Source organism: Hyla sarda, chromosome 4, assembly GCF_029499605.1.
Source record: "Hyla sarda isolate aHylSar1 chromosome 4, aHylSar1.hap1, whole genome shotgun sequence".
NCBI lineage: Eukaryota > Metazoa > Chordata > Amphibia > Anura > Hylidae > Hyla > Hyla sarda.
The window spans coordinates 244,341,340-244,367,064 of NC_079192.1; the positions used below are offsets into that span (position 1 = coordinate 244,341,340).

General features: G+C 45.8%; 1 protein-coding gene across 1 annotated transcript in view; it reads right to left on the reverse strand.

Annotated features, from left to right (window-relative positions):
• Positions 1-23,219, reverse strand: part of CAPZA2 (capping actin protein of muscle Z-line subunit alpha 2) — a 63,535-nt gene extending 40,316 nt beyond the window's left edge. The window contains exons 1-2 of the mRNA XM_056573852.1: positions 23,068-23,219; positions 1,822-1,885 (exon numbers count right to left, since the gene is read on the reverse strand). Coding sequence (XP_056429827.1) covers positions 1,822-1,885; positions 23,068-23,106 — 103 coding nt within the window. The 5' untranslated portion in view covers positions 23,107-23,219. The remainder of the gene's footprint in view (positions 1-1,821; positions 1,886-23,067) is intronic.
• Positions 23,220-25,725: the final 2,506 nt, after the last annotated feature.

The window sequence follows — 25,725 nt, forward strand, 5'->3', positions numbered from 1 at the left end:
GAGATTTTGACTTTTTTCCTCCACTTTGCTGCTATTCCTGTAAAACACCTAATGGGTTAAACTTTTTGAATGTCATTTTGAATACTTTGAGGGGGTGTAGTTTTAATAATGGCATCATTTATGGGGGATTTCTAACATGAAGGCCCCTCAAATCCACTTCAAACTGAGCTAGTCCCTAAAAAATTTCAGATTTTGAAATTTGTGAAAAATTGGAAAAGTGCTGCTAAACTTTGAAACCCTCTAATGTCTTTAAAAAGTAAAATCATGTCTACGTTATGATGCCAACATAAAGTAGACATGTTGTATGTGAATCAATATGTTGCTTGCTTGGCATGTCCATTTTCTTTTCAAGCAGAGCATTTCAAATTTATAAAAATGCACTTTTAACCTGTTCAAGACGCCGGGCGTATACATACCCCCTGCATCCCGAGTCCTTAAGGATGTGGGGCGTATGCATACGCACGTGGGAATTCCGGTCCCCGCCGCTAACCGGTTGGGGACCGGACCGGAGTGCCTGCTGAAATCATTCAGCAGGCATCCCGGCACATTGCCCAGGAAGGTCCCGAGACACCCCCTCTGCGATTTTCTGCTATTCCGGGCTGATCGGGTCTCTGGTGACTCGATGACCCGGAAAATGGCGATGATCGGAGCTGTCAGGGACAGCCCTGATCATCCTGAGGGATAGGAGCGAGGTCGCAGTGCTGCGATCTCCTCCTATCCCCTGCCATTGGTCGGAACTGATTCTGACCAATGGCAGAGCAGGACAGTGGGTTGGCAACCCCCCATTCTGCCCACCCCTGGATGTCGAGGGGAACATGGACAGAAGATGGAGCCAGGTACCTGCAGGAGACGATGCCTGGGGATCCCCGATCTTCGCTGGAGACTGCTGGATCCTGGCTCAGGTAGGGAAACTTTACTGTGATCTTTACTGTGGCAACCACTAGGAAGGCCAAACTGCAACTCCCAGCATGCCCAGACAGCCAAAGGCTGTCTGGGCATGGTGGGAGTTGTAGTTTTGCAACATCTGGAGGGTCACAGTTTGGAGACCACTATTACAGTGGTGCCCAAACGGTAGCCCTCCAGATGTTGCCAAACTACAACTCTCAGCATGCCTGGACTACCCAGGCATGCTGGGAGTTGTAGTTCTGTAACATCTGTCCCTTCAGATTTAGCAATTTTCATGAAATTTTAGAAAATTGCTGCTCTACTTTGAAGCCCTCCAATTTTTTCAAAAAGTAAAAATATGTCCATTTTATAATGCCAACATAAAGTGGACATATTGTATTTGTGAAGAAAAATAAAATTTATTGGCAATATCCATGTTCCTTACAAGTAGAGAGCTTCAAAGTTAAAAAAAATGCTAAATTTTCATGAAATTTAGGGATGTCCGCCACGCCCCCTCCCATAGACTTATATTGATGGGGCGGAGCCGTGATGTCACCATGCTCCGGCCCTGTATCGCCGATCATTACGCACAGAGAGAGTTTGCTCTGTGCAATAATGATAACGGGGTTCTGCAGTGGAGATCCCGGGGGTCCGAAGGCTAGGGGATAAGATGCTAGGGGCGGAGTACCCCTTTAAGGGATTCACCTTTTTAATATTTATATCGTTAAAGAACATTTTTATTACAAACTGGGGGTGTTTCATATACATGATTCACTTAGCCATGTAAATTAGTCCTACCTTGAAGTGTGCAATAAATGAAAATGAAGAGCACCCTAAAATGTTCCTTTCAGTTCAAATAGTCTTCTATACTAATATATTGTAAGACATTCAAGAATAGTGCTAGGGTTGGAGAGGAAAGTTTACAGCATTACTCACCATTAAACACTTCATTAAATTCTCCTGGCGGAGAATGAATGATGAATTTTGCGGCTACACGTACCTAAAAACAGAAAAACTGACATTAACAGCAAGCTAAGCTCACTTTCACATTGTACACACTGTTACAAGGCAGTCTTTGTAAAGCTGGACAGCATAGTGGATATTGCCCTAGGCACATGCAGAACTACAACATATCTATATCAAGGAAATTTCTATCAAATACTTCATTGAGGCAACATGACAATATCCACTGTAGAAATGGAAACACATAAGGTGGTGCTTGAAAGTCTAAAAAACCCTTTAAAATGTCAGGTCAGGACTTTCACTTGGCCAAAACTTTACATTTAAACTATTCATACACGACTTGGGTGTTTAGGGCTGTTGTCTTGCTGTATGACACCAGTTCTCTTCAGATTCAGCTTACAGACAGACCCAAACCATGACACTACCACTCCCATGTTCCACAGATAGAAGGTTTTCATACTGCAAAGTAAACCTTTCCTTTCTTGAGACATAACACTTTCCATATAAGCAGAAACACCTCCTTTAGTCTCATCCACGCTTCGGTCTTATCCCAATGGGCAGCAATGTTCTTTTGGAGAGCAGCAGCTTCCTCCTGGCAAAGCTACCATGCAGAGCATTATAGTTCAGTGAACTAATGGTGGACTCATGATTAACAACATTACCTAATGTAAGTAAGGACTTTAATTGCTTAAAAGGGAAGGTGTCACCTAGGTGTTTTTTTCCTTGATACTGTACCAGATACAGAAATTTTTTTTTCTAACCTGTTTCTATTTTTTCTGACTGCCTGCCATCTTGGCCATCTGACCCCTGCCGGGCTGCCTGCCATCTTGCCTGAGTTGTTTTTAACAGCATATAGTGGTATGGTTTACAGCAGGACCCATGGACACAAATGACAATGGACAGAAGCTTCCCCATGGTCATTTTACAGGTAGGGGGAGGTTGCTCTCTGAGAAAAAGCTATTGTGTGTATCTAACTTACTGGTGTCACCTTTCAATGTATTCCCTTTCTGTGCTGTAAAGAAGGGCATTACTGGGAAATGATCTCTGCAGAGCATAAAGTCTCAGCTTAGTGTTACACCCCTAGTGGCCAGAGTGGAAACAAAGATCTAAGGATTATAAAATATGTATAAAAAAAAAATGAAAAATTCACCAAAAGATTCTAAAATATAGTTAAAGGGCAACTGAAATGCTGCTCACCTGCCCTAAACCCAATACAGTGGGTTATAGTGCTGATGAACAGCAATAAAACAAGGGATTACATACATAATTCTGTCCCCAGCAGATAAAAAGCTTTCCTTACTGGTAGTGGAATTGCTATAGTGCTGCTGTGTGCAATGGAGGAGGGGAGCCGGCTTCAAAAGCTCCCTTGCCTCATTAATATGCAGCACTATACCCACCCATCTGATAAATATTCTAATTTCTTCATTATTACATTACAAAAAAAAATGATCCTACTGATTTAAAATGTGACTAATTTTATCTTCAAATTGTCTGCTAATCCTGAGGCTGTTTTCCCACTTGCTGGTGAATTCATACAGCCAAACCACGCCCCCATGTGTTCACCACACAATGTTGTGAGGATTATTAGCAACATTCAGTTTAAAAAATACTGCAGCCTGACTTGCGGGAATCCAGTCGCGGTGACTTCGGGATGGCACAGACGGGTGGTGGATGTTATGAACCAGGGGACATACAAGAGACCGCGGGCAACAGTGTTTCGCATCGAGCTGATGCTTTCTCAAGCCCTTACTGTCGTCACACGTTCCACCTGTTTAGATAAAGTTGCACGGAGCTGCGCATGCAGCGTCTATAGTAGTAAAACCTTTCTATGAATGGAAAAAGGGAGGTTACATCATCTTCAGACATAGCGGTCAGTTTTAAACAGGGAACAGTTCACAGTGTGTGTATATCCCCTGCCTCGGAACATCCACCACTCGTCTGCGCCATTCTGAAGCCATCTGTGTCACCGCGACTGGATTCCCGCAAGTCAGGCTGCAGTATTTTTTAAGGTGAGTTCTCTGGTCTGCCTCTGGTTAACTATACGTTTTATATGGACTATCCCCTTTGATGTGAGCACCACCTTGATATTTATAGCTATTATGGGAGGCACTTTCTAAATACCCCAGCTTCATATTGTTGTTGTGGGCATTTTTGTTACGGTAGCAGTGCCAATGCTTCTTTTTGGATTGTTTCTAAGCAACATTGCACAGCCATTGGTGACCTCAGAGATGTAGTTTTGGCAGCACATGCTTACCGGCATGTGGGAATGTGGCCAACAGGTTCCCATACCACTTACAGATATGTTTGATTTGGTTCTGTTACCTATTTTTAGGCCTTGCGTGAAAATCTAATATTGTTTTACATTAAATTCTTAAAAATGTTGAAGGGTTCGCAAACAATCACCATATGCCAAAGCTTGAATTGTACCGGTGTTTTCAAGAGAAGCGGAAAGACAGTCCTGGGCTACATTGTCTAAACCAACACCTTATCATTAAAGGGGTTTTACCATATAGATAAATAGGTCTAAACTGATGCATTATGTGAAATTAAACATACTTGTATGAAATCAAATTTTTTTTTTAAATATAAGCTTGGTGCTCTGTTTTTTTGTTTGTTACCATGGGATATGTCTTGTAGGCATTTCTCTCTTCTGGTCAGGCATGCTCATACACAGTGATTATACAGCCACATAGACTGCAGCATATACAGCTGATACACTGCTGATACAGTTCACTTACCTACTTCTGTATGACAGAGTCTGGCTGAATATTGTCATTATGAGAATATACATGATGTTCTGCTATAGCAGCCTATGTTACAATCAACCACTATACTCACTTGGAAGAAGGATATTAATCACCATAACTGTGTGAGAAGTTGGAGAGACAAGGTAACATTTACAAATGGGTAAAAATAATTGCTGCATATCCTAGGGAGCTGATCAGGACCACTGCTGCAAAATCGCAGGGTCCCAATCAGCTGAGAGGATGAGCAAGGGCTCCCTACCTGCCAACATCCTGGCAATTTTTGAGCGGACATACTCTCTGCCAGCGGAATTCTGCTGCAGCGAATTTGAAGTCTGAACAGAGCAGCACATTCCCATTAAAACCAATGGGACTCTCCTGCTTCACCCCTAACTTCTTGGCTTCTACTATTGTGCATGAACAGGTGGGGAGGGAGGTTGTGTGCATTCTGCAGCTTAGCCTCTATGGAACTGCGCTGCAGGCATCATCTAGGACTGACAGAGTTTTCCCACCTTATTAAAGGGAATCTATCAGGTACAGTCATGGCCATAAATGTTGGCACCCCTGAAATTTTTCAAGAAAATGAAGAATTTCTCACAGAAAAGGATTGCAGTAACACATGTTTTGCTATACACATATTTATTCCCTTTGCCCGGCTCACCATGTCACGTGACGTCACGCGGAGTCCCAGAATTCAAGGACCGGCATCCTGATGCCAGCCCTAGAGCGTTACATGACGTGACATGATGGTGCGCGAACTGACGCGAACATTACCGCCCATGGCGTTAGTTGTGCTGCTCTGACTCTCTCTAACAGTGAGTGAATGTGATTGAAATGTTCTGCACTAGGGGTATACTACCTACCTACTGGGTCTGGGGGGAGGGGGTTAATCTGGGGCCCCCCAGTAGGAAGGTAGTACCCCCAGACTAACCCCCTCTTCCCCCCAGTACGATAGTACCCCCAGATTAACCCTCTCCCCCAGCAGGCATGTAGTACCCTCAGATTAACCCCCTCCTGGGGAACTACCTGCCTACTGGGGGGGGGGGGGGGTGTGAGGGGCTTAATCTGGGGGTACTACATGCCTGCTGGGTGGAGGGGGTTAATATGGGGGTACTACCTGCCTACTGGGGGAGGGGTTAATCTGGGGGCCCCCAGTAGGCAGGTAGTACCCCCAGATTAACCCCCTCCCCCCCAGTGGGAAGGTAGTACCCCCAGATTACCCCCCCCCCCCCCCCAGTAGGAAGGCTGTACCCCCAGATGAACCCCCTCCTGGGGTACTACCTGCCTACTGGGGGGGGGGGACCACAGATTACCCCCCCCCCCCAAGTAGGCAGGTAGTACTCCCAGATTAACCCCCTCCAGGGGTACTACCTGCCTACTGGGGGGACCACAGATTACCCCCCCAAGTAAGCAGGTAGTACTCCCAGATTAACCCCCTCCCCCCAGTAGGAATATAGGACCCCCAGATTAACCCCCTCCTGGGGAACTACATGCCTGCTGGGGGGGAGGGGGTTAATATGGTGGTACTACCTTCCTACTGGGAGGGGGGCTCCATGTCTATTTTGCTTGGGGCCCCCAAATTCCTTCAAATGGCCATGGTCACCACTCACCAGCATGTCATCTTCAGTGTTCCGACCACAGCTTCTCCGGTCCCGGGACCTACTGCTATGGCTCATAGGCCATAGAAGTAGATAGTGACCCCGGACCGAAGGAGCGATGTACAGAGCACTGAAGTGGGGCAGGAAACAGGCATACAGCCTCCAGCCATACATATGGCTGAAGGCTGTATGTCTGTGGGGGAACTATATGTTGGGGGGACTGTACTGCACACATCTAATGTGTGTGTGGTGGTGGTGGTGGGGGGGGGGGGGAACACTGCACTGCACACCTAATGTGGGTGGGGGGGGGGGGGGGGGAAACACTGCACTGCACACCTAATGTGGGGGGGGGGGGGGGAAACACTGCACTCCACAAACTTAAACCATGTTTTTTGTCCCCTGTTAGCCCTTGAGTTTGACATGCTTGCCATATGGTGAACCGCGTGAATGTAAAAAAAATGTAAAAAAAATCCAAAATTGCCGCTTCTTTGTCACATTTTATTTAAAAAAAAAAAAATTTAATAGAGTTTTATATACACAAATTTGGTATAAAAAAAAGGTACAGATCACGGCGCAAAAGAATTAGCCCTCATACTGCCGCTTATACGTAAAATTAAAAAAAGTTATAGGTCCTCAAAAGAGGGATTTTAAACGTACTAATTTGGTTAAAAAGTGAGATTTTTTTTAAGCGCAATAATAGAAAAGTATTATCATGGGTATCATTTTAATCATATTGACCCACAGAATAAAGAAAACATGTCATTTTTACCTTAAATTGTACGGCGTGAAAATGAAAATTTGCTAAATTTCAAGTTTTCTTTTTAATTTCCCCAAACAAATAGTATTTTTTGGGTTGTGCCATACATTTTATGGTAAAATGAGTTGTGTCATTACAAAGGACACCTGGTCGCGCGTCTGCGGCAGTGTGGACACTAAAATGGATGATCGGATCGCCCGCATCGCTGCCGCGGCGATCCGATCATCCAGAACGGCAGACGGAGGTCCCCTCACCTGCCTTCCACGGGTCTTCTGCTTTGGTCTGAGGTCGAGCAGAAGATGACCGATTACACTGATCAGTGCTATGTCCTATACATAGCACTGAACAGTATTAGCAATCATATGATTGCTATAAATAGTCCCCTATGGGAACTATTAAAGTGTAAAAATAAAAGTAAAAAAAAAAATACGTAAATTGTCCCATTTTTCCTATTTCACCCCCAAAAAGTGTAAAAAAAAAATGTTTTTATATACATATTTGGTATCGTTGTGTACGCAAATATCCGAACTATTAAAATATAATGTTAATATTGTACGGTGAATGGCATGAACGTTAAAAAAGTATGCAAAATTGCTGCTTTTTTTTAATAACATTTTATTCCCCCAAAAATTGATAAAAAATGTATTCAAAGTTTTATATAAGCAAATATGGTATCAATAAAAAAGTACAGATCATGGCGCAAAAAATTAGCCTTCATACCGCCGCTTATACTGAAAAAATGAAAAAAGTTATGGGTCTTCAAAATAGGGGGATTTTAAACAATTGAAAATTTGGTTAACAAGTTTGTGATTTTTTTTTTTTTTTTTTTTTTTTAAGCGCAACAGTAATAGAAAAGTATGTTATCACAGGTATCATTTTCATCAAACTGACCGAAAGAATAAAGAACAGATGTCATTTTTACCGTAAATTGTACAGCGTAAAAACGAAATCTTCCAAAATTTGCTAAATTGCGGTTTTCTTTTAAATTTCCTCACACAAATAGAATTTTTTGGGTTGCACCATACATTTTATGGTAAAGTGAGTGATGGCATTACAACGGACAACTGGTCGTGAAAAAAACAAGCCCTCATACTAGTCTGTGGATGACAATATAAAAGAGCTATGATTTTTTGAAGGTGAAGAGGAAAAAACTAAAACGTAAAAATAAAATTGTCTTAGTCCTTAAGGCCCAAATGGGCTGAGCCCTTAAGGGGTTAAAGGGAGTCTATCACCTAAATTTCACCAGGCAGTGCTTCATTGGTTCTGTAATGGGCTTCTGAAGGTGCTGTCCTCTTCTCTAAAGAACCACATTTTAATCGATAAAGATCATCTAAAATCTTTATTCTTCTTTATTACCTCTCTCACCACCATGGTCAAAAAAAAAATATTAAAAAATAAAAAAGCAAAGTGGGCAACTATGGAGCAACTTCATTTCTCTTAAGGGTCTGGGTCTTCCTTTCTGCAGCTGTGCTTCCCTGACAGCAAGGACACTGCTCCTAAGCTGTCAGACTGCTCTGTAAGCAAGTCTAAAATTAAAGGCAGCAACCCCCCAGCCCTAGATGTTTACATGCAATACAGATTTTGTTTTTACACTTTTTTTTCCGCAATCTGAAATTGTCATGTGTTAGTTTATTGCTTTATGACTATAAGAGATTATTCCTTCCTAGAGAATTACAGCCTATTTCCTAGTCTCACTTTACATACCAGTATATACTATTAACTGCAGTTCTGCCACTTCCTCCTACAACTTATACCACAAAGCAATAGCATCACAACAGTGTCAACTGCTTACGTGTCCATTTATGGCAATAAAGATTTACTAAATGACATGGGATAGGGAGGGGACAAGCACGCCTTCACATTACAGGCTACACAGCAGAAAACACATACAACAATGCCGAAGAAGAAGAAATAACAGGCAGCACACAATACAGGGAATATAACTGGATATGTAAGAAACTCCACCTTTGTATATGTAAAGGATACCAGAATACCATTCCAGGCTTAGAGGAACAATTCACTAAGGGGGAGATTTATCAAAACCTGTTCAAAGGAAAAGTTGCCCATAGCAACCAATCAGATCGCTTCTTTCATTTTTAACAAGGCCTCTGCAAAATGAAAGAAGCAATCTGATTGGTTGCCATGGGCAACTAAGTGTCATTTTACTGTGGCCTTTTATTAGGTCCTACAGATGCTGTCATACACCAGTCAGTGGCTTCCCACATCCCAGCATGCAATATAAGCTTTAGACGTGAACAATTTCTCACAGGTTGCATATTTCATTGCTCGTCATTTTTTTTCCCTTAAGTATATTTTAGGGCTGCAACGATAATTCCATAAAAATGCATACAATTCGACAATTCATTTTCGACGAATCCAGTTATCAAATAATCTGCCGATTCGTTGTCTGGGTGCCGAAGGTCATAAGGCTGCTGCGGGTGGGCAGGACCTAGGCAGCACCACCGCAGCCTCTGTACGTCAAGTCCCTGTCCAACCCTCCGCTAACACCACTGCTCACCAATCTCTCGTGCTGCTGCTCTGCTCCCCTCCCCCGCCGCCTGTAGACACACTACATTGTGCCTCCATTTAATGGTGCCTCAGCCTGCCCTGGAGGACCTCACCCGTACTAGTGCTGCTGGTAGGCCAGTTTCCTGCTGTTTAACCCCTTAACGACAATGGACGTAAATGTACGTCATGGTGCAGTGGTACTTAACGCACCATGACTTCGTGCTGGGCAGTATGCAGACATTTTTTTCCTGCACGAACTAATCATATGTGACCCACGGGCGCTGTTCTGCTTCTTCCCCCCCCCAATGAATTATCAGCCCAGCACTGCGCTGTCCCCCACATCAGGGAACTAATCATGTCACCCGCAAGCGTCGCTCTCCTCATCCTCCTGTGAGTTGCGGGCCGCCGGCGCTGGAACTCTGTACTGTACTACACATTCCTGTGCCTGGGCTCCAAAAATAAACAAAATAAACTTTAACTCACCTTCCTACGTTCCCCTGTTGCTGTGGTATTGGCCTCACGCTGGGGATGGGAACGTCACAGGCTTACTGCTCTATCACCAGCCGAAGCGATGTCGCAACTCACAGGAGGAGAGCAGCGCTTTGCAGGTAACATGATTAGTTCCCCGATGTGGGGACAGCACAGCGCTGGGCTGATAAACTGGGGGGGGAGGGAGAGAGAGAGAGAGAAGCAGCGCCCACAGGTCACATGATGATGGGGGGCTGGGGTGGAAAACACTGTTAAATACCGTGGAACAACCATAACTTTTAAAAAATACCGTGATACACATTTTTGGTCATACCGTCCAGCTCTACCATGACGTACATTTACGATCAGCCATGACTGCGAGCACCGGCCCGGTGTTCGTGTCATGTCCCGACTGCTATCAGCAGCCAGGGACCCGCCAATAATGGTGGACATCCGCAATCGGGCAGATGTCCGCATTAACCCCTCAGATGCCGTGATCAATACAGATCACGGCATCTGCAGCAGTGCAATACTTTAAATGGATGATCGGATTGCCCGCAGCGCTGCCACTGGGATCCGATCATCCATAATGGAGGTCCCCTCACCGGCCTCCATCCGTTTCCGGGGGTCTTCTGCTCTGGTCTGGGAAAATTATGTTCAGGAGACAGGAAGGATTATTGCTGTGAACACATTGACAAAGCTGTTTCTACTTAAAGGCCTATTTATTTCTTGCTTAAATTTTTCATGTTTTATAATGTTATTTTAGGTGCTTCTTTTACACTACACTATTAACTCTAAAAAAAAAATGGAAAGAGAAGCTTACATTGCTGTAATATTGGTTATAGATACTCCAGCTCCAATTCATGTGGACAGAGGGGCATGACTATGTGTGTGCCATGCAGAAACCTGGCAGGTAAGTGGCACATGTGTGAATGGACACCCCTACATACATCTATAATGACTGATCAAATGGGAGGCACAAACTGCTGCTCTGTCAGGGTCGCACACAGTGCATGAACCTGCTTAGGACTCAACCATCTTGGTTGCCAGCTCATATAGACAGTTACCTGTCTCATCAGGTCATGTCTGCAGTCTCTCATCACCTCCTTTCCTCTCCCTGCAGACTCTTTCTAGTCATACTTGGTTTTGTTTGATTATACTGTGCATCAGCCAACACAGAAAGTTAAACGGATTTGTAAATTACTTCTATTAAAAAAAAAAATCTAAATCCTTCCAGTAGTTATCAGCTGATGAAGTTGAGTTCTTTTCTTTCTGAAAACAGTGCTCTCTGCTGACACCTCTGCTTGTCTCTGGAACTGTCCGAAGCATTAGAGGTTTGCTATGGGGATTTTCTTCTACTCTGGACAGTTCCTGAGACAAGCAGAGGCGTCAGCAGAGAGAACTGGTGTCAGACAGAAAACAACAACTCAACTTTAGCAGCTAATAACTACTGGAAGGATTAAGATTTTTAATAGACATAATTTGATAGATTAAAAAAAAAAAAATTGTAATAAAAAAAAAAAAAAAAAAAAACATTTTCCTGGAATTCCCCTTTATATCTTCAAAACTGTTCAGGAAGTTGCACCCCAAAACAAAACTTAGGCTGGGTTCACACTACGTTTTCTCCCATACGGGAGCGCATACGGCAGGGGGGAGCTAAAACCTCGCGCTCCCGTATGCCTTCTTATGCGCTCCCGTGTGTCATTCATTTCAATGAGCCGGCCGGAGTGAAACGTTCGGTCGGCTCATTTTTGCGCCGTATGCGCTTTTCCCCCGGACCTAAAACTGTGGTCAACCACAGTTTGAGGTCCGGTCGTAAAAGCGCATACGGCGCAAAAATGAGCCGACCGAACGTTTCACTCCGGCCGGCTCATTGAAATGAATGACACACGGGAGCGCATACGAAGGCATACGGGAGCGCGAGGTTTTAGCTCCCCCCTGCCGTATGCGCTCCCATATAATAGAATTATGACAAATTGTACTGGCTTCAGCATGTTTTGCCTGATTCACCCCTGAAAGGAAGTTGTGTAGTTCTTACATTTTTTTTATGTCCCCAGCTCCCTGGCTCCTCCTCCTTTCCGGAGATGATTGATTTATTGGGGTATACCACGCACTGGCCTATAACACGCACCCTCATTTTTCCAAGGAAATTTGGGATGAAAAGGTTTTTTACCCAAATATCCTTGTTAAAATGAGGGTGTGTGTGTTTGTGCATGTGTATACCCCAACAGACAGTTTCTGGACCTGCAGAAGCAGCTGCAGTTCAATTATTTAAAGCAGCCGCATTAAATCATTGAACTGCTGTGGCTTCTGCAGGGCCAGAGTCCCGCTGCCGCCCAATTCCGTCCCCATCCCTGGTTTTATAGTTACCTGTCCTGGGGACCTCGCTCCTTCAGCATCCTGAGCTGTCACTGTGCGCCGCGCACTGACTAGTGTCGCCGTCTTGAGAACAGCGCAGGACGCCGCCGGAGCCTGAAGGAACACTGTCCCCAGGACAAGTAACTATAAAACCAGGGATGGGGAGGGAATCGGGCAGCAGCGGCGAGACTCTGGCCCCACAGGAGCCGCTGCAGTTCAATTATTTTAAAGCGCTCGCTTTAAATCATTTAACTGTAGTGCCTTCTGCAGGGCCATAAACAGTTTATCGGCATATAATACCACGTATATAAACTCTAGGCTAAAAATTTTAGCCCAAAATATGTGTGTGTTATACACCGATAAATACGGTATCTTGTCTTTGAGCTCTAGCCTCCCCCCCTGAATGATTTTGCCACTTCTGACTAGGGATCGACCGATTTTATCGTCCGATAATCACGATTACTTTGCCGATAATGCCCCGCCCCCCCCCCACCACGACCGCCCCCCCCCCCCTGACCCGCCGCACCGCGACCGCCCCCAAGCCCCCCCCCCCGAACCACCGCGTCGCACCCCCTACCGTAGTGCTGGGCGGTATACTGGTATGGATTTTTGCCCATACCGCTATACCAGTCGGGCCCCTCCCCCACCCTCCGAGTCAATAAAAAAAATTAAAAAAAATAAACTTACCCGTAATGGGGGTGGTCCGGGCCATCCATCCATCCTTCTTGTAGTGTCCGGCGCCATTCCGGGTGGAGGGTGCACCGGTACGGGCTGTCCTTCTCCGGGGGTCCTATTCTCCACTCCGGGCAGGCTCCGGCCTAGTACGCTGCATAGACGCCGCTACGCCATGATGTCAGGTGCATCGCTGCGCAAGGGCGTCACTGCATAGCGGCGTCTATGCAGCGTACTAGGACAGAGCCTGCCCGGAGTGGAGAAGATGACCCCCGGAGAAGAAGGACAGCCCGGACCGGTGCACCCTCCACCCGGAATGCCGCCGGACACTACAGGAAGGAAGGATGGATGGCCCGGACCACCCTGACAGGTAGGGGAGAGAAGCGGGTGTAGTGGCGGCGGCAGCCTATGGCACCGCAAAAGCCACTGCAGTGCATTGATTTAAAGCGCCCGAGGGGGGATAAATAGCCGATAACTTATACCGATATTCCGGTATAAGTTATCAGCTATCGGCCCTAACCTCCACCGATTATCGGTATCGGCCCTAAAAAAACGATATCGGTCGATCCCTACTTCTGACCAGCTCCTACATCACCATCTCTCTGTCATATATACAAATACATCTTTACTGGGATGCTTAGGTGTATTTACAGCATGTTGACTTATTAATCAGCCAGACTAGCAGACACAGAATGAATAGCAAGTGCTGCAACCTCACTAACTGAGCAAGAGTCTGCTGTGAAATTAAATGTTCTGCAACAGCTCTTGGTGGGGAACTGGCAGGAGTGTTGTGGGAGGGAAATACGCAGCTTGGGAGGACTGTGATAAGGAGCTGAGGGAAAGCAATGCATTCTGGGAATTGAAGTACTGAGCAACTGCAACTAGGAAGTAGGGATCGACAGATTATCGGCCGATATTCCCGATTTTGAACGTTATCGGTATCGGCAAATACCTTGCCGATAATCCGATAATGCAAATTCCCCCCCCCCACCGCACAGGACCCCACCACACCGCCCCGGCCAGAGACCGCTGCCGCCGCATTGCCTCTCCCATCCCCGGTTTTAAAATTACCTGTTCCCGGGGCCCGCGCTACTTCTGGCTCCTGCAGAGTCCTGCATTACGCTGTGCGCTGCACAATGACGAGTGACGTCCTCAACGTGACGTCACCGACGTCAGAAGTAGCCCCGATCCCGGGAACAGGTAATTATAAAACCGTGGATGGGGGAGGCAATATTGCAGCAGCGATGGTTGGACTAAGGACCGGAAGGGGATTAGAAGTGGGCGGCGGTGGTTGGACTCAGGAGGACCCCAGGACAGGCAGGGAGAGAGAAGCGGGTGGCGGGGGTCTCTGGTCTCTGGCCTTAAAGTCCACAGATCATCGGCATATATACAATCGGTATATTGTACTTTATATAAGTGGTGCATTTTTGTTGACACATGCAGCATTTTTGTGAAAAACTGGAATTTTTTTTTATGGTGTACACTGTGGTAAAAGTGATGTTATATCTATTCTGTGGGACAGTATGATTATGGCGATACCCATTTTATAAAGCTTTCTATGTTCTTTTTCCATTTCTGAGCAAAATTATTTTTCTGCCATTCATTTTCCAACAGCCATATTTTTTTTATTTTTCGTCTGACGCAATTGAGTAAGGGCTTATTTTTTGCGGGATGAGCTGTACTTTTCATTGGTACCATTTTTGCGATACCTGCTACCTTTTGATCTTTTTTATTCTGCTATATGTACCAAAAAAAAGTGAATTTAAAAAAAAAATTATTTTATTTCTTTTTTTACAGCGTTCACCGTACGGAATAATTTACATTACAGTTTTATAGTACATGTCATTATGGACGTGGCAATACCTATTATGTATATGATGTGTTTTTGATTTTTTTGGGTGATAATGCCCTTTTCCTTGCCCTGTATTATTTTATATATAATATATATATCTATATATATATATTTTTTGGAGTCATCAGCTCTCCAGAGCTACGTTTGCTCCGTGGCTGATGACTCACGATACAGGGACCGCCCCCTCATGACGTCACACCCCACTCCCTTAATGCAAGTCTATGGGAGGGGGTGTGACTGTTGCCGCACCCCCTCCCGTAGACTTGCATTATGGGAGCGGGGCACGACGTCACGAGGAGCAGAGTCATGACGTCACGAACTGCCGGCCCCTGTCAGCCACGGAGCAAACTTCACTCCGGAGAGCTGATGAATTGGGGGGCTGCAGGAGAGATCGCAGGGTTCCCCAGTAGGGATCGAACGATATTGATTTTTTTTAGAGCCGATACCGATAACCTCTGAACTTTCAGGCCAATAACTTATACCGATATTCCGTGCATTTTAATTTTTGGGCTTTAACAGGGCCCTGTACACCGAGGACAGGGGAGAGGGAGAGAGACAGAGACACAGAGAGACAGAGGTGACCTCACATCTAAGTGCAGCAGCGCCACGCTGGAGTTCAAAGCGCCTCTCCCAGGCAGCCACTGCGGTTCTCTTACAGGGCTGCTCTGGCTCTGTGGGAGATGCAAAAAAGCAGCCAGCAGCACCGTTCCCGGGCCCAGGTGTCGCAGGCAAGACACATTATCGGCAAGGTTAGATGCCGATACCGATAACTAACAAAATCACGAATATCGGCCGATAATATCCGCCAATCCGATAATCGGTCGATCCCTAGTCCCCAGCAGCAGGACCCCTGAGATCAGACATCTTATTACCTATCCTTGGAACATTTTATTTTTTACAGGTTAAACTATACTGCAATACATTTGTACTGCAGCACAGTATGACCCAATCAGCTGCACACACTACAGCCTGTGGCTGAATCTCACAGACTTCCGTAGCAGTCAGACAGGAGGTCATGATCTGACCTTCTTCTGCCATAGCAACCAATGATGACCCGCGATCGTATCATGCCGCCGCGCTCCCCCTGTCAACACCATAGATGAGTGATCAGGATTGATCACAGCATCTATGGAGTTAATGCTGCCGGGACCGTCGAGACTCTGGCTTTGATTGACAGCCGGGTCCCACCGCCGATCTCCTGCGCTGCCTGAAGCAGTGCAGGAAGACGCTAGGACGTATGTATACGTCCCAGCGTGCAAATGTGTCAGGTGCTGGGACGTATGCATACGTCCTATAGCGGGAAATCAACTGGTGCTAGAAAGTTGAACAGATTTGAAAATCACTATTTAAAAATCTTAATCCTTCCAGTATTATCAGCTGCTGTATATGAGTTGTTCTTTTCTGTCTGACCACAGTGCTCTCTGCTGACAGCAGTATACAGCAGCTGATAAGTACTGGAAGGATTAAAAGGGTTATCCAGGAATAGTAAAACACTACAAATTTCTTTCAAAAACAGCTCCACGTCTATCTACAAGTTGGGTGTGGTTTTACAACTTTGCTCCATTCACTTCAATGGAACTGAGCTGCAAAACCACACCCAACATGGAGGAACACTGGGAGAAGTTTTCAAAAGAAAGTAGCTCTGTTTTTCTATTCCTGTATAACCCCTTTATAAAAAAAAAATGTTTTTATAGAAGTAATTTACAAATCTGTTTAACTTTCTGGCACCAGTTGATTTGAAAAAAAAAATTCCATCGGAGTACCCACTTTAAGATTGGTGCTCAATTGGTAAAGCCTGCCATAGGCAAGCCTTATTAGTTCTGGCAGCTAAAGCCTCGGCTGCCATGACAACCAATACCATGACCATTGCACCACCAATGACGCTTAATAAGGCTGCTTTGACAGCGGCAGTTAAATGGTTAATAGCAGCAATCAGAGATTGCTCTGTGCCTGCTATTAGTGGCTCCCTTGAGCTGCTGAAAGCTGCGGAAACTGTTGGGTATGGAGCAGGGTCAAGCACCAAGCCCACTTCATAAACCCTTAAAGGGGTACTCCGGTGGTTAAGATTTTTGGCTATCTTGCATCTTCTTTTAATGTTCATGTTTTTTGCAATTGACATGTATTATATGTTTGTTTGTGTAGCATGTGTCTTTTTTCTTACCTGCTTGTGGGCCAGGAAGTTCTGTAGTTCTGTGTTGGATCTCTTACTGTTGTCTACAGGTTAGGATTAGGCTGTGGACAAGATGTCATGGTTTTTTTTTTCTCTGTTCTTTCAAAACTGCATAAGGGAAATAAGCCACGCCCCCTCATCTCCCCCTCCAGGTGGCCACAGGTGTGTATGAGAGCAAGAAGCTCCTACACAGCGCCTCATCTCCCCTCCCCCCTGCTTTGTCTTCTGAGGACGCAGGTCTGCACTGAAAGAAGACAGAGAAGATAAGAGTGTTACCTGAAGGGGAGGATAACAAGGTGCACGGGCTGGGGATGTATAGACTGAAGGGGAATAAATCTCGGACTGGGGATGATTTCTATGTGTGAAATGCTGGGAGTTGTAGTCCCTGTTATGTGTGTATGCTAGTGTTTACAAACCAGTCTGCCTCCAGCTGTATCAAAACTACAACTCCCAGCATGCCTGGACAGACTTTGGGCATGCTGGGAGTTGTAGTTTTGCAACAGCTGGAGGCACACTGGTTGGGAAACACTGTCCTAGCCTATTCAGCATACACATCATGTTACACCAGTGTTTCCAAACCAGTGTGCCTCCAGCTGTTGTAAAACTACAACTCCCAGCATTCCCTGACAGCCTTTGAGCATGCTGGGAGTTGTAGTTTTGCAACAGCTGGAGGCACACTGTTGGGAAACACTGGCCTAGCCTATTCAGTATATTACAAACAAAGTGCATTGTTTCCCAACCAAGGTGTCTTCAGCTGTATCAAAACTACAACTCCCAGCATGCCCAGACAGCTTTTGGCTGTCCGGGCATGCTGGTAGTAGTAGTAGTTTTGTAACACCTGGAGGCACTCTGGTTGGGAAACACTGGTGTAAGCCCTATAGAGGTTTGGTGAACTACAACCCCCAGGAGACTACAGAGGCAGCATGCTGGTGTTATACCACAGACTGAAGACTCCTGAATGACACATGCTGGGAGTTGTAGTCCCTTTTTTGTGTGTATGCCAGTGTATCCCAACCAGGGCTGATTATATTAGTGTGCGGTGTATAAGGGGGCCGACCCGTGAAAATAGTAGGATGGGTAAAGGGAGGAGCAAAAAATTGAGCCGCCCCAAACCAGCAAGGCATGTGGCATGCTGGGATTTGTAGTTTTCAGCACAGCAACAAAAAGGAAATAGAAGCAAAGATAGGAAAACAAAGTGGGGGATAAAAAGACGACAAAGAACGGAAATAGAGTAGGCTAAACAACAAGAATAGAAATGAAACAAAACAAATAGAGTAAGTCAAAAACGGAAAAAACACGTTGACCACCGGAGTACCCCTTTAATGGCCAAAGACAAAAAATGTCAAGGGTTTTTAAAGGGTAGCTCCCACCAAGTACTATATAATCTAATATGTCCCTACCTAGTAGTAATCTAGCCCTAACCCCCTACCTGGCTTCAAAAAATGTTGTAATCGCTTTAATAGAGCAGATTTAGTGCTTCTAAATCTGCTCTATAAAGCAGGGCAGGAAGCAGCGCTTCCCAACAGGTGCGACGTCACTGACGCCTTGCTGGGCGCTTGCTTCCGCCCTCAGATCTTCTATGCATGAGTGTTCTTTTTCTAATAGGGTGCCTCCAGCTGTTTCCCAACTACAACTCTCAGCATGCCATGATTGCTATTAGCTGTCAGGCCATGCTGAGAATTGTAGTTGTGAAACAGCTGGAGGCACCCTATTAGATAAATAACACTCATGCCAGATGTATATAACATATATATTTATCAGACTTACCCATCCGGAGGATCAGCGGAGCAATGAGTGCGCGCGCTGCCTCCGGACAGGGTAACGGGGGCGGGGCTGCACGCGAGGCCAGTGGAGCTGGCCAATGCGCGCAGCCCCAGCTATCAGTGTGCTCACTCTCGCCTGTTTGATCGACAGGCAGGAGCAAGCACCGCAGTGACTGAATTTCGACTCATTGCCAGGCTTAAATGAGTCGAAATTCTGTAGTGACGTCACTGCCGAATGCATTCGGCCACTAGGAGGGCGACCTCTAGTGGCCGAATTTAAAAGTGATTTTCAACTGGTTTAAAATTAGGGATTTCAATGACATCCCTGTCAAAGCCTCTTCTGTCTGCACTGTGCCAAAATTGTGTCTAACCAGTAATTTTTTTCGTGAAAATATGAAAAAAGTTCATTTATTAGTGCATTGTTTACTTAGTTTAACTGGTCAGATTGACAGCTTTTTGCGGAGATGTGCCAAAATGTGCAACAATGTTAGCAACATGCTCTGCTTGTATTTAGAGATTAGGGAACTTACAGTAAATTCGATTCGTCACGAACTTCTCCGCTCGGTAGTTGATGACTTTTCCTGCATAAAATTAGTTCAGCTTTCCGGTGCTCCGGTGGGCTGGAAAAGGTGGATACAGTCCTAGGAGACTCTTTCCTAGGACTGTATCCACCTTTTCCAGCCCACCAGAGCACCGGAAAGCTGAACTAATTTACGCAGGATAAGTCCTCAACTGCTGAGCTGAGAAGTTCGTGACGAATCGAATTTACTGTAAGTTCGCTCATCTCTACTTGTATTCATAGAAAAGGTTCATACAGATGGGGCTGACAGCCAGACTTAGGCTACATTCCCACTACGATTATGCAACACTGCTGCCGGCTGGGAAATTTAAAAACCGGCTTCTGCCGTATCCCCGGATCCAACAGCTGTATTGCATATTCATAGCGGGAATGCAGACATTTTTCATTTATTACCCCCAATGTGTCTGCGGCATCAAAACTGACACCCACAATTTACAGTAATGATTTAAAGGGGATTTCCAAGCTAATGCTGCCAGTTCAAAAAAAATATAAAGTGTGAATCTAATAGCTGTGACACTGTATATGGTAGGGACTGTGCTTCAATAGCAATGGACTGTGTTCTATCAGCATTGTTTTGCATGAAAAATCATTTTCCATCGATTTCTATGGGAAATTTTACTCCTTACAAAAAAAAAAAATATTAATCCATACCTCTTTTTTTCGTCTTTTTTTAAACATAGAAAAATTGTCCTAACACTGTTGAGCATTTCCACATGAGGGATGTCATTGAACTCAACGGTAGCTTTTAAAATCTGCATCAAAATTTACAAGGCAGACTTTTTTTTTTACAGGCCCCATTTTTTTTCTCTACAGGCCCCATGGACATTAATAGGTGCCCTATTAGGCCATGTTAACACGTCCGGAGAATCTGGAGCAGAATCAATGGGATTCTGCTGCGCTGTGCACACATTGGAATTTCAGTGCTAGTTCTGGAAAGGAAATTCTGCTTTCCATGGGGGAGATGTATCAAAACCTGTGCAGAGGAAGAGTGGTGCAGTTGCCCATAGCAACCAATCAGATTGCTTCTTTGATTTTCCACAGGCCTCTAAAGAGGCCTGTGGAAAATGAAAGAAGCAATCTGATTGGTTGCTATGGGCAACTGCACCACTCTTCCTCTGCACAGGTTTTGATACATCTCCACCCATGTCCGCAAAAAGAATGAACCTGTCCATTCTCTATGAGACGGCGCATACTATTTTGTCGCACAGACATTCCGGTAGTGTGAACATAGTCTTAAAGCGTCATACAAATAGGAATGATAATTTAGCTCCATGCACCTATGAGTATTTATCACCCTTGACACTGCAATAGTATCTTTAGGGCATCCTCAGGGCAGTATATTTTATTACTGTATAGAACAGCAGACTGCACGGTACAATACAGTTATAAGAAAGTTATCCAATCGGTGTGGTTGAATCCTAAAGAGAACAGATCCTAACTCCTATTGATTCTTTTTTGTTGATGTCTATTGCAGGACTTGTGTCTGGCTTCCACAGTCTACAGTATATTATCACAGCCGTCAATCTCCTAAAGAAATACTTAGTGTCTGCTGTCTGTCAGCAGTGCCCCAAAGAATCCGCTTGTTTCTCGGCAATGAAATCTATGAGGCAGTAATGATGGGTCCAGCATTCTGTCTGTGTGATCCATTACTTTTCAGTCTTTTACCATGTAATACAGTGGTCCCTAAAGGTACAATATTAATTGGTTCCAGGATGACCATTGTATGTTGAATTTATTGTATGTTCAGACTAGGGATCGACTGATTATCGGTTTGGCCGATATCAGCCGATATTCACGATTTCGGACGTTATCGGCAATTACCTTGCCGAAAATCCGATAATACCCCCCCCACGCCACATCACCCCACCCCCTGCCCCATTGCCTCCCCAGTTTTATAATTACCTGTTCCCGGGGTCCATGCCATTTCTGGCTCCTGCGTTACGCTGTGCAGCGCAATGACCAGTGACGTTCTCAACACGACGTCACCGTCACCGCACAGTGACAGCTCAGGAGGACGGCGCCAGAGACCGAAGTAGAGCGGACCCCATGCCCCGGGAACAGGTAATTATAAAACCGGGAATGGGGGAGGCAATGGGGCAGCGGCGGTGGTCTCTGGCCGGAGCGGAGCAATGCGGGGGATTGATAAATAGCCGTTAACTTATACCGACATTCCGGTATAAGTTATCGGCTCGCAGCCCTAACCTCCACAGAATATCGGTATTTGGCCTTAAAAAAACGATACCGGTCAATCCCTAGTTCAGACCATAACACTATGAATAATTCTGAAGCCCCAAAATGTCATCCAAACATAGGAACAAGTGGGGATTAATAAATAGATAAGAAAAATAAGTAGATAACTAATACAGATAAAGCCCTTTCATATAAAAGTAAGCTATAAAGCACTGTCTATGTAGAAGACAGGAGCTTCTTCAGGGTCCACTGTATAACTGCTGCCATACCAATGGTGCCCTCACTAGGCCTCAGATGTCATGTGACCAAACTGCCTAATGGCCACTGACATAACATCCACATTCTTGACAAATCCGCTAATGGGAAAATACTGCAAGTCTCAACACAAAAAAAAAGCCAGAGTTAATGCAGACCCCACCCAAAAGGGGGCACATTCACTGTGCCACGTAACGTGGTCATGTTACATCCTTATGGAGCCAACCTCACTTTATCCCACCCATAGGGGGAGATTTATCAAAACCTGTGCAGAGGCAAAGTTGCTCAGTTGCCCATAGCAACCAGTCAGATCGCAATCTGATTGGTTGCTATGGCCAACCTTTCCTCCGGACAGGTTTTGATAAATCTCCCCCATAGTTTTCTAGCTTTTGAAAACCTTAGGGAGTCCTCACCACACACCTTTTTTTTACAGTTTCTTGATCCGAGATTAGAGTTTTTGGTTTGTCTGACAATTCAGGATTCAATTAAATGGGCGCAAACTTAATTTTAGTAATGGGAGTGATTATCAAGTGATGGGTGGGATTATACATTAAGGGGGTGTGAATTCAGCATACACACCCATTGACCACATAACACCACCCATTACTCCCATTATTAAAATTAAGGTCACACCCATCTGACTGATTCCCTGAATTGGCTCATATCTCAGGAACTTCTGACATGGCAGGTCCTCTCAGAGCAGTGTTTCCCAACCAGGGTGCCTCCAGCTGTTGCAAAACTACAATTCCCAGCATGCCCAGACAGCCAAAGGCTGTCTGGGCATGCTGGGAGTTGTAGTTTTGCAACAGCTGGAGGCACCCTGGTTGGGAAACACTGTCTCAGGGACACCAGACCTGAGGTAAGTACATGTCATGGATCCTAGACTGTTTAGTATGGTCACTATACATATAGAGTAAGGCAGGGTGTAATGTATGGAGGAGGGGACAGCTAGAAGGAAGCCCTCTACCTCTGAGGTAGACAGGACAGGAGCTCCACAGCCATGTAGGGCTGAGCCTCCGCACACAGCCCGGGTCTCCACCCTCCTGGCTCCTATTTTCGGCTGAGGCCGTACAAGGAGCGGACACACTGCAGGAGCTACGAGCAGCATGAGCCGAGCGGAAGCGTGCCGCCCCGGAGCTACACCAAGCCTGTCACCCGGGACTGAACTACCTGCCAGCCCACACCGGGCCTAGACACCGCACCAGACGGGGCACAGCGCCCCCACTGTCCGGCCCGCGTCTCTACACCACAGCACAATGACTACAGAGAGCGGAGCGTCCGCCAGCGCCTATCACCACACGAACCTTGTCCTCGTCGGACAGCTGATCTTCCACGTCCGCCATCTTCTTCACCCCCTTTTCCTGACTGACGGTGCGCGCCCTGTGGGCGGATCCTGACGTCACGGAGCGGCCAGGCACAGCGAGAAGCGTGGCGGGAGCGCGATCAGGGGACTCGGGAGCGCGCGCCCCAGTCAATCCCCGCCGAGTGTCACGTGCTTCTGACGTCACCAGCGCTGCGTGAGAATCTCTGGAACTGCTATAGTGTGATGCAGCGCTTTGCAACTGTTGCAAAACTACAACTCCAAGCATGGGAGTTGTAGTTCTGCAACAGTTGGAGGCACCCTGTTTGGGAAACACTGGTGTAATGAGAACCAGGGATACTGGGAGTAAGAGAGATGAACACAACCGGTACAATTATGGAGGGAAGTTTACTAGGGAAGGGTACTGTAGTTCTCTGTATATCCACATTAGGCAGAGTTCACACTGCAGTTTTGTCTCCATTTAAAGCATACCCATCAGATCCAACTATTTTTTTTATATATCACTCAGTACCTATCCTGACCATGTACATCTAATTTTTATGTGTCTAGCACCTATTTTATTTTTTTATTACACTTTTAATTTAGCTCACTAGTCTGAATTCCTCTCAAAGGGAGGGGTGTGGCCTCATTGTGCAGGTCTCCTCCCCCTCCCTCAGTATGCTGTCTGCTCACATCTCCCCTAGCATTAGCAAAACTACAACTCCCAGCTTGTCCTCACTGACGGTAGCGGGACACAAGCTGACAGTGGGAGGATTTTTCCTCCAGCTGTGAGCCCTGCACTCACAGCTGTCAATCAAGGAAGTGTGTCCATGACATAGGTGATGATGCAAGGACACAGCAGGATAGTATGTGTCCAAGCAGGCGGGGGGGGGGGGGGGGGCAGTTGTTTGACTGGCTTTTTCAGTATGAAATACTGAATATTTTCTAATGAAAGCAATTGCAAAACCTATTGGTTATACATGCTTTACAACATATCAAAAGTTGTTGTATCTGACAGTGCCCATTTAACCATTTCCGTTCAAGCGCATTTAATTTAGCTAGACAATTGGGCTATTATGTACACCAAAAAAGTATATGCTACTGTCCATTTAAAAAAAAAAAAAGAATATATATACATATATATATATATATATATATATATATATATGTATATATATTCTTTTTTTTTTTTAAATGGACAGTAGCATATACTTTTTTGGTGTACATAATAGCCCAATTGTCTAGCTAAATTAAATGCGCTTGAACGGAAATGGTTAAATGGGCACTGTCAGATACAACAACTTTTGATATGTTGTAAAGCATGTATAACCAGCATGTATATATATATATATATATATAATGTAAGCTAATGGTAAACAGATGGCATCCATTTTTAGCATCTTTTGACATTATAGGGGGGCATTTACTAAGGGGTTTAGTCATTTTTTTCTGACTATTTTTGGCGCAAAATTGTCGCAATTGCGCCTACCCTATAAATTGTGCGACTTTCCCTAGCAAGAGCTAGAAAGTAAAAAAAAAAATTCCCGCTTAATTTACGCAAGTTTTCAGTTTTGACTTGCAGTGGTCAGGAATTTATTAACTGAGACAGTCGCAGTTGCGCAATAAACTGTCGCAACGGCCATAAAAATTGACTAAATTTACTCCAGCTCCAACATGGAGCAGGAAAAGCTACTGCCGCCCAGGCTCCGACATACTTTCTCCCCGCTACCCTCACTGCGCTCCGGGACACTACAGTGATTTACATCCCCCCCCCCCCTCTCACCTGCCAGCGCCACACAACTCCCATCTGTCTGCTGTTGCAAGACTACAAGTCCCAGCATAGCCTTACAGTGAGGACATGCTGGGAGTTGTAGTCTTGTAGCAGCGGGAGCTGAGCGGCGCGGGCGGGAGACAAGGGGAGGGGGGTAGCGGGGAGGCCGGATGAGGAGCCCGGGCGGGAGACAAGGGGGGTAGCGGGGAGACCGTATGAGGAGCCCGGGCGGCTGCACTGTAATGTCAGCCCGGGCTCCTGCCCTGAGAGCCATAGGCTTTGGCTGTCAGGGCATGCTGGGTGTTGTAGTTTTGCAACAGCTGGAGGGCCACAGTTTGCAGACCACTGGTGTGTGGTCTGTAAACTGTAGTCCTCCAGCTGTTGCAAAACTAAACAGCTGAAGGGGACCGGCGAAGAAGTTCACTTACCCTTCCGAGGCTCCTGCGACGATCGCTGTCGGAGATCGTCGCGCGGCACTGTCGCGCGGCAGTGTCGTGCAGCGCTGGATCCTACGGAAGCCGGTAAGTTGCGCAAGCTTCCCAACCAGGGTGCCTCCAAATGTTGCAAGACTACAACTCCCAGCATGCCTGGACACCCTTTGGCTGTCCGGGCATGCTGGGAGTTGTAGTTTAGCAACAGCTGGAGGCACCCTGGTTGGGAAACACTGGCCTAAAACAGTTGGGAAACACTGGCCTAAAACAGTCACCCTGGTTGGGAAACACTGTTTTAGGCCAGTGTTTCCCAGCCAGGTTGCCTCCAGATGTTGCAAAACTACAACTCCCAGCATGCCTAGACAGCCTTTGACTGTCCAGGCATGCTGGGGCTTGTAGTTTTGCAACATCTGGAGGCACCCTGGTTGTGAAACACTGTTTTAGGCCAGTGTTTCCCAGC